Source organism: Dermacentor variabilis, chromosome 5 (assembly GCF_050947875.1).
Source record: "Dermacentor variabilis isolate Ectoservices chromosome 5, ASM5094787v1, whole genome shotgun sequence".
Lineage (NCBI taxonomy): Eukaryota > Metazoa > Arthropoda > Arachnida > Ixodida > Ixodidae > Dermacentor > Dermacentor variabilis.
This window is the reverse complement of record NC_134572.1, coordinates 96,475,532-96,485,153: the sequence shown is the minus strand read 5'-3', so window position 1 is coordinate 96,485,153 and position 9,622 is coordinate 96,475,532. Positions and strand designations below refer to the sequence as shown.

The window sequence follows — 9,622 nt, the reverse complement described above, 5'->3', positions numbered from 1 at the left end:
CGGCCAATAGCGTTAGTTGGTCCAGCTGCTTTCGGTGACGCCGCATGGCGACACTGCGAAAGAAAGAGCAAGCGATTTCACACTATTTTTGGCGCGATATTGTAAATTCCCTGCTGCATGCGGTGCAGTAACATTTGGTTCTCATGTTCGCAGCAGCCTCTGCGACAGATCGGCACAGTTTTCTTACTATGTTCAAAAAGTATCTCAGGGCCTAGATTCATCCTATGGAGTGGTGGAAAGAGGGTGGTGGTATGGCTCACGGGGATAGCGGGCACAATGATGATGATGATGATTTATTGGCATCCCATTTGAAACGAGGCTGTGATAAATCGTCCCCTAGCTTGCTTGAGTTACTCAGATATGCTATCAATGATTTTCTTTCTAGCATTCTTATATACATCTCTTTAATCTCCTCTATCTACCCTGTACCGCTTCCAGGCCTGTAGTGGATCCGATCGTATCAATCTCTTCTCTGTTCTTTTTCCACCAATGCTCTAAATGTCTTTTACATATCTCGGCTGCTGACTGGTTGATACATCCGTCTACTTTAAATCCTAGCACTTCGGGAAGTTGTGCATTGCGTACTGGTCTCGCTGAGTAAATCCCATCGCAGTTCCATTAGGATGTGCTAAGTGGTCACCGGATTTTTGCTGCAGCATGCACATGCCTCATCTAATTGCGAATATTTGCTCCAGTATGTTTTTTGTCCTTGGGCAACCAGCTCGAGCGTCAAATAGCAAGGCAATTTCCTTCGTGTTATCGTACAGATCTTTCCTTCTAATTTAAACATCCACTAATGAGAAATAGGCAACGGGAGGCATGACTTGCGGACGAGGGCCAGTAGAGCCAATTGGCTCTTCTGGGTCAAGGCCAGCGAGGCGCTCGTGCCAGTGGGGCCTTGGAATAAGGACCCCAACAATCGTGCCTTATTTAATTTATTTTCAATTACGTTTTTACTCACTCACTCACTCACTCACTCACTCACTCACTCACTCACTCACTCACTCACTCACTCACTCACTCACTCACTCACTCACTCACTCACTCACTCACTCACTCACTCACTCACTCACTCACTCACTCACTCACTCACTCACTCACTCACTCACTTCTAATTTCTTTTTTTCTCATTCTTGTAAATCCATGGTCTTTTTTCATTTCCATTATTTGCATGCAATTCGCTGTCTCGTTTCTCTCACTTTCTTTCCGATTACTCCTAGCGTTCTTTCTGCACTTTCAATTACCCTGTTCTTGGTTGCTAACGTTCTGCCAAAAACACCCAACATGCTCAACTCTACGGTACACTGTACCAACGTCCAACTTGCCCAACGCCTAACGTTCTAACAACGCCCAATAGGGTGGCGCCCTCTGTATTTAAAGCGCAGATCTTAAAGGCTATGCTTCTGCTAGTTGAATACGGCGGAAGTGATTTGAGTAGCCGGAAACACGTCATAAATGTCGGGCTTTGGACACCACCTATTCTCTAAGCGTCCATTAGAGAGCAGTCCTTTTCGGCCGCCGCTGATTGGCGGGAGCTGTTGGAGCGAGGAGACAGACTAGGGGTGCCTGCCACATCTGATTCGTATAGAGGCTACCCCAGCCCAGCCAATCAGCACTTCAGAAGCCGAAATTGACTCTCCTTGTGGGCTGTCCTTTTCGTTACAATAAGGCAGCCATAACGATGACGAGACCTATCCGACGCACGTTTAGTCGTACTGACCACCGCATCCACCAAATTTCCTAAGGGTTCTGATTAGTCGCAGCAGTTCTCTTTTGACGCGTCATCCAGTGTATCGGATGGTTTTAATGCAGATGTGCTTTCCGCGTTAACATCACTTTCACTGGATCATGCGGTCCCGCTGCGCCATCTGGAATCGGTGCATGCGGCATACCGATGTTTATTAATTAATTAGGACTAATTACCTAGTTAGGCGGAATGAAAAAATAATTTGAGTATCTCCAAGCGACACCAAAACAACATTACTTTGGTTCTGTTCAGCTACGTGGCATTCGCATATTTTTAAACTCTGGCTAAAATCAGCTGGGACACCCTGTATACAGCTACCGGCTGTCGCCGCTGGTGAAAAGGTTGGAAGGTGTAACTCACTTTGCGAAGGAAAAAAAAAAAGAAAAACGCGAGCACAGCAAGGCTTGTTGCTGTGCATACCGGCCTTGAAGGCTGCTTTCGATAGCTCGTCGCAACGTTAGTTTTTAAACATCCGATGAAACCATCTGCCTCTGGAGCAAGCGAGAAGTGAAAGCGATGAACTATTACATGCTAAAGTGCAGAATAACCTGCTTACCCATCAACCCTAGAGAATTACGATATATAGTCATGGAGCGGCGTCATTGAGGAAAACTGCTGAAGCCCAAAGAAACCTGTTAAACATATCGACATGAAAAAAAAAAGGAAAATGCTAACGAACGAGTAACTCAGGTCAGTACTGGGACCAGTGCCTTTTCTCATTTATATTAATGATATAACTGATATCATAGGTTCTCAAATAAGACTTTTGGCTCACGACTGCGTCATTTACAGGCAGATACTAACTCCCCAGGTTGTCATGTCTTACAAACGGACCTAGTACAACTCACCCAGTGGTGTAAGGTCTGGCATATGGAGATAAACGTAGAAATTACAAAGTTTTTCACATATCTACGCTTACTAATACTCCTCTACACGTTTACACAATAAACAATACTGATATAAAGAGAGAGTGCAATGTTTCACGTACCTGGGCGTGTATTTAACCACAGATCTAACTTGGCACACAAACATAGATTATATAACCAAGATGTCATTTAAGAAATTAGGATTAATCAAACACCGTTTGGTATCCTGCCACCTCAGAAACGAAGCTTCAAGCTTACACATCTCTCATCCGGTCATTGTTAGAATAATCATCGATAAGATATGGCCCCCAGGTACTGTTACATTGCATAACCGCATGTTCATACTTTCCTCATACTCACCCTATACGAGCGTGTACTTCTTAAAAAGCAGCATCAATATTTTCGTTCTGAACACCCGACGCAAATATCCACGTTTAACATTCATTTTTTTATATTACGGCGAGCCACCATATGCAAGCAATCGCATTAAACCGGCGCATCACGTTTCATCGAGGCGGTATCATGAACACAAAGTGCAACCCAAATTTGCTCGTACGATAAAGTACCAATGTTTCCCCCTAGTGCAATCCATAAACGAATGGAACGCGTTATCAGAAAACATTGTCGCTTGCTCTGATGCAGCTAGTTTTCAAAGGCCACTTCTGGAGCATCTCCGTGAATAACGGGTATATTTGTGTGTATGCGTTTCTTAGAATTATGTAATGTTATTTTTGTTTACTCGTGCACGTGCAAATCACTCAATCTTTATATTATACTGCAGTGCTTAGCACTTCCGAAATTAATTTCAGTGCTCATGTTATTTATGCGCATTCGAAATTGTGTAATATTTCTCTCGTTGTGCCTGATTTAAATATGAATAGCATCCTCAAAGTGTCGTTAAACGTTTTTTATACCACAGTGTTTTCTTTTTACCCAACTCATATATTTCTTCTTTTTTGTTCAGTTGTTCCTATATTTGACACAATGATTTTTTATTGCACCCCCCCCCCCCATATGCAAGGCCCTTCAGGGCCTTTAGGGTATCTAAATAACATAAATAAATAAAACTGTACATTATTGTTTTATTGGTTTGTTTATTGGCTTTTAATATTTTATTTATTTCTTTTAATTAGGACACGTACAATTTCATCCGCCCCTAGTCGACTGCTCAATGAGGCTCTTTATTTTCTGCTCTTTTCTGTTTCATTTAATGAGCTTTGAAAGTCGGTTCAGTTAATCTATTTTTACTATACGCCACGCGATTCTTGGCCATTCTCCCTTAGTCAGTATGCGCCACAGTTTTTCGGTGATCGCCATCATCATCACCAAGTCAACGGTGACGATTGCGTTGTACCCAACTGTTGTTATTGCTTATTATTAACGTCATGGCAAAACTATAATAGGATTAATTCTGCCTTTGAATTCAGACCATTGTTTAACATAGGAAACAAAGTACGTCACCAGGCACAGGTAAAGGCGTCATATTGAAGCGCAGGAAACGACGCAAGAAATAGTAACATTGTTAGTGGTTGAAGAGGAAGAAGAAGATTATGCGTTTCCTGTTTGCCACATTCATCCAGCGTCAACGCTAGCTTTATATCTCTGCATAATGTATTTACTCCGGTTCTGCAAAGTTCTTTTGTGAGTATTTTAACCACTTAATAGTATGTCCCCTCTCGCGCAATACCCCCTTAGCCAGTTTAAAACGCGATAAAGTTTCTGTATTGACAGTTGGTCAAGAGGTGTTGGTCGTGGAGAACATCCCTGTGGGCAATTCGTTACAAGATACGTAATTCCGTACGCCGCGCGAAACAGCGCAGCAGTGAACGTACGAAATCCAGAGGCTATATAGAAAGTGCTTGATCCACTTGAGTCACATTTCCTCATTAAATGCGTAGGCACTTCTATGCTTACCCAACGAGAAAAACTTTCCATTCGTTCGTCCCGTAAGGAGACCGCTTTCAATATATAGTTAAGGGATGTTGAGGTATGTATTAAACTTGCTCTTTGACCAGCCAGATACGCAGCCCGTGTGAGAGCCCCGAAGCGGACGTATGGCCAGGGCATCGGTGTTGAATCATTACTAAAAACAAGCATCAAACAGAACCCGATAGCTATAGTATACGTGCCGCTAGTACTTCCGAAAGATTTGAGAACTCAAGTGTGCAGTTTCGCTGTCTTTGATGCATCAATTGCTCAGATTGGCATAAGGTTGGCTTTTATTTCTTTTTAAATTTTGATAGCAATTATACGGGTTCTTGAGGCGGGTTCAATCATGCCGGCACCGCCGTCGGCGTTGTCGTGCTGTCCCACTATGGACGGCACATGCGCCGCTCGTGCGCAGAGGATTTGGGGGGGGGGGGTTATCCGGAGACGCGGAGCATGTTTGGCAGCAAAAACGACGAAGCGAAGTGGACGCGCCGTCAACGCTTCGTTCAACGTCGGTCAACGTCGGTCTCATCTCGTACCCAATCGAGGCGCTTCGCCTCTGTCGCCACTGCTGCACTCCTCATATATCGCGGCGAGATTCACGGTAACTGCGGCGTCGCTGCTGCTCCTGTATGCAGCAGCAGCTTCCTTGCTTGCTGCGTCGCACCAACAAGTCGCACCCGCTTATAAGTACAACGTTGCCCGATGAATTCGTGCGCAACTTTAAACCTCGATATTGCGTTGTCAAAGCCACAGCGAATCGCTGGCAAAGCGAGTTGGCCGTTCCGCCCTCGAAACTGCCACATTATTATTGTTCTTTTTTTTTATTGGGTCAGTGCGAGAACGACAACACGCTCAAACGTTGTTCGACATATCTGGAAAGTAAGCTTAGCCAGTTTATTTTTTAACGCGAGTCTGCTATACTTTCTCCGACGTGGCACTATAGCATCGGAGGAATACAGTTGGCGTCCGCCACCAAGGAACGCGATCGTGTCAGTACAACTGCCGCGTATCCCTCCGAATCATAACATCGTATGCCCAGTCTCGAGCACAATGTAAAACGCCAGAACAAGCCTCACATTTGGCTTCCAGTCCAACGCAAGATCATTGCGTAACGGAGCCCGACATTCAGAATTCTTACTTCAGTGTGGATACCTTTTAATTATTTTTGAACGTTGTGCATATGCTGCAGGTATCGTTCATGTTGCACCATTGTCGCGGTACTGTGCGGGTCACCCAGGGACAGGAAATTATGGTTTAAGAGAGTCGGCAAGCTCAAGGTAAGGTTCATTGAATTGCTTCATTTTACAGAGTATCTGCAGGAGAACGACTAAAAGTGCTACAGTAAGAGTTATATGCACATGTTTTCCCGGTGTCCTGAAATAACTAAACGTTGTAGTGAGTTTGAGAATGGAAAACATGTCATGGGTGAAGTGCGAACAAAGTGTGAACATTGTGTGGTAATGAAGAAATTCGGAAATAATTACTAAATACTCGTTTTCTCCCTCTTTAGAAGCGATACGAAGGACGTAGAATGTTTTCGCAACGTCCTTATAGACCTGAATGGGGCAACAAGTTTATATTTGGTGAAAAAATGGACGGGTTATCAGTGATACCCTGACAAAGGTTTGTACATCTGAATTAAAGACGAGCTTTAGGGAAAATGACCGAGAGGAGCGCTGAAAAGTAACAGTTACGCGGGAAATTGGTATTGATTCTACAGGGTCGCATAAGGTTGCAATGTTTTATTCTTGCTGGGCGGTATGTATTACTTTGTGTTAACAAAATATTTACGTTATGTGTGTCTCAGTAAGAGTTTTTTGTCTGACATGTCTCTCGCCGTTGAACTCTGCACAAGCTCACGACCACAGAAATACGATTTAACAACCTTACATTTCGGTCTTCGTGCGCTTGATTTTTGCCATGTTGCTTACTAAAGTGTATAATATTTACACGTAGTTTTAACCGTGCTGACATTCATTAGTTTACGCGGTATGTCACCATTCTTCCCGAGTCCCTATAGCTTAATTCCAGATACTTGTTTTGTTATCGACAATGGCTGTTGTCGAAACATGTAAACTTTTATAGCCAAATTTTCAATTTTTACAGCTTCATTACGACTGTAGTAATGACATGAATAATCCAGCCATTTTTTTTCTTATTTGCGTTTAGGTTAGGGCGAAATTGAACTAAACAGAATACGAATACAGTGACTGAGCGAAAATGTGCAGCCCAATACTTAAACCTGCTTGATTATTCGGATCAACACGCGCCTCCGCTACCACACACCCCATATAACCAATGTATAACAATAAACGAAATGTTCAACATCTTATATATAAATATTTCCGTTGGTTTGCGGTGCAAGTCAGTCCAGCGACTATAGGGCTGAGTGTGTCAGTTTATAGGGTCCTTATAGAACACAAACACCAAATTGTTTTAATAAACTTGTCGACATATTGAGTAACAAACCAATTTTACCATGCATCATTAATCAAACTTTAATATTTCTTGGCCTCTACAGTATAGTATATTTCTTTTCCTATTTTGCGCAGGGTAGGTAGGTATGTGTATATTTATCCCCATTTCCATGGAACACAAACCACGCCACTGGGCTGAACACAAAGGCGATAACATCTCGATTCAAAACATTTGGGACAGTTTAACATATTCGATACTCAATCCAGATAATCGTATAGACTCACTAAACCGCCGGAAAGCTCGAAACCTGGAAAATATTTACTGCAAAAACTGCGGCTTGGATGACAAACCAGTGTGACTGTTCACTTATTTTCTTAGTAAATCTGTGGTGTTATAGTATAGTTGGCTGTTACGCGTGCTGAATTTGTAAACCAGCAATTCAGACGAAGGCGCTGCCTATAGAAGGTTTACACACACACAGTGTTTGTGTCACGTCAGCGTTGTTTCTTTCCATATTTCAGCTCTTCTCGCTTTAGTTGAGCTAGGTTCTCTCCTAGAGGATCTTTTAGCCGTCGCGTTACCCGAATGAAATATCCAAGTATGACTCCCTCGAGTTGAGACAAGTACAGCGGCGATTCCGAGCCATAGCGCATAGACGCTGTAAATATGCTCTTATGCTCGCTTGGTTTAATCTCGCCTCTCCCTCCACTCACTATAAAACCCTCGCAGTTGCAGGTATTAACTGTGACAGCATGCCTCGCCTGCCTCGCTTACACTGTCGTACGCCCTGGCATCACGAGCGTTGAAGAGCCGAGTGATCGCTACCGCCGGCCACGTCATGCGGTCGCCGCGCCCCGACGAGCCGCCGCTGCCCGTCCCGGTCCCTCGGCGGACGCCGTGTTCTGCCGCAACTGCTCGCTTCCGACGCCGACGTCCATCAAGAGCAGCGATCCCGAAAAGTCGCTGCGCGAGCCGCTCTTCGCCTACCGGTTCCTCTGGAACGTCGGGCACGTCTGTCGCGTGGACAAGGGCGACGGTGGTGCCGGCTCACCACCGCCGTTTCGCTACCTGGTCGCCGTCAACTCGCTGCCCGAGAATTACCCGCTCAGGCAGATCATGCGGAGCGAGGCCTGGGAGCAGCTGTGGCGGCAGAGCGGCAGGACGGCGCTCTTGCTTTTCTTCCTGGGCACGCCCCGGTCGCCCCGAATGAAAGACAAACTGCGCTCCGAGATCGTGCGCTACGGGGACATCGTAGTGGGAGACTACGACGCCACGCCCGGGAACGCCACGCTGACCAGCCTGATGATCCTCCAGTGGACGTCGAGATTCTGCCGGGAGGCCCGCTTCCTACTCAAGGTCGACGACGGGGCCCACGTGGACTACCGCTTCCTGCGGGACTGGTACGACTTCTTCGCGAAACAGTCGTTGGACTACGAGATGTTCGGCTCGTTTGTGTCGCTGGGAGCGCGGCCGTGCCAGGAACCACCCGGCGACACCAACGTGATACGCAACTGCAGCGGGAGCCGCGGCTACCTCGTCGGCTGCGCGTACCTTCTCACCGCCGACGTGGTCGAGCCACTGCTGTACGCCGCTGCCACGGAGCACGCTCCGCCTACGCCACCCGAGGACCTGTACGTAACGGGCACCCTCGCAGACAGCGTCAGCGCCCGCCGAGCCGAGGTGGCTCACTTCGAGGGCTGCTACGTGACCTACGCCAAAAAGGCCACACTCTGGCAGGGAGGGCCGCTCTATTGGCTCAGAGACCATGTGCAGGCGTTATGTGCAAGGGACTGCCGCGACCTTGGCACGAAACTCGGTCGATTCTGCCTTGTGATTCTCTTCGGCATTATGTGCCTGTGTGTTTACCGGCGTTTGCATGTTTTGTTGCAAAGAATGTTCTAGTTTGTCTCTTAGTAAGCCCTATCGTCGGCATGCGGCTTCAGATGCAACGAACGGGTAGCATGTCACACGTCACCTGGATACTTAATTTGCCCCAAGCTTTAGTATGTAACATTACTTTATATGCGGTATGGGTAGTGGCTATATGTTTACATAAAATATGGCGACATGTGTTTTATTTCCGTCTTTCTTTTTTAGGCTCTTGGGTATTGTAGAGCTCGCGGCTTAAAGTAGTAGTCTATTTTTAGACTCTTGTTTTATTAAGAAATAAAAAAAAGAAGCAAAGACCTCAGGCATGGTATAATTGTCTCAGTGCAAGGCAGTCACCTAAACTGCTCTTGTGAGACGACAAAACGCACAAATAATTAAAAAAAGAAGGGATAGATAGGATAAAAAAAATTTTTATGTGCATAATATTGTTACAGCAGCATGCGTTGCTCATTGGAGAGACAGGGTTGTTTGGTGTGTCTGTTGCATTGCGGGGCAATTCACTCGTTGCTTCTTGCCTCTTCGGTCTTCGGTTCCTCGGGCTTAAAACATCTCTAAACGGGCAGGTTTTGGGTATCTTTACCTTGTGTGCTATGCTTGTGTTACCTGAGATACGTGACCTCCCGCATTTCTTTCTTTTTTTTTTGCAGTAGCTATCCCGCATATAACGTGACATATCCTCGTTTGCGCTGTAATACAGCACCAAAAGCGCCTCAAATGATGCGACTTGAGCCATTGTACAGATTGTACAGCGCTCTACATGATTTATGTA

At 45.6% G+C, this 9,622-nt stretch overlaps 1 protein-coding gene across 1 annotated transcript; it reads left to right on the top strand.

Annotated features, from left to right (window-relative positions):
- Window positions 1-4,137: 4,137 nt before the first annotated feature.
- LOC142582941 (beta-1,3-galactosyltransferase 4-like) lies at window positions 4,138-9,156 on the top strand. The gene is made up of 3 exons (XM_075693089.1): window positions 4,138-4,254; window positions 5,735-5,822; window positions 7,693-9,156. The coding sequence occupies exons 1-3, from the start codon at window positions 4,223-4,225 to the stop codon at window positions 8,863-8,865; spliced, it is 1,293 nt and encodes a 430-aa protein (XP_075549204.1). The 5' UTR covers window positions 4,138-4,222; the 3' UTR covers window positions 8,866-9,156.
- Window positions 9,157-9,622: the final 466 nt, after the last annotated feature.

What these genes read in the sequence shown, in the direction of transcription:
- LOC142582941 (XM_075693089.1), top strand. Translation starts at nt 4,223, where the DNA reads ATGTATTTACTCCGGTTCTGCAAAGTTCTTTT. An exon ending in CGGTTCTGCAAAGTTCTTTT is followed by an intron (nt 4,255 to 5,734) that starts GTGAGTATTTTA and finishes CATATGCTGCAG; the next exon opens with GTATCGTTCATGTTGCACCA. An exon ending in AGAGAGTCGGCAAGCTCAAG is followed by an intron (nt 5,823 to 7,692) that starts GTAAGGTTCATT and finishes AAACCCTCGCAG; the next exon opens with TTGCAGGTATTAACTGTGAC.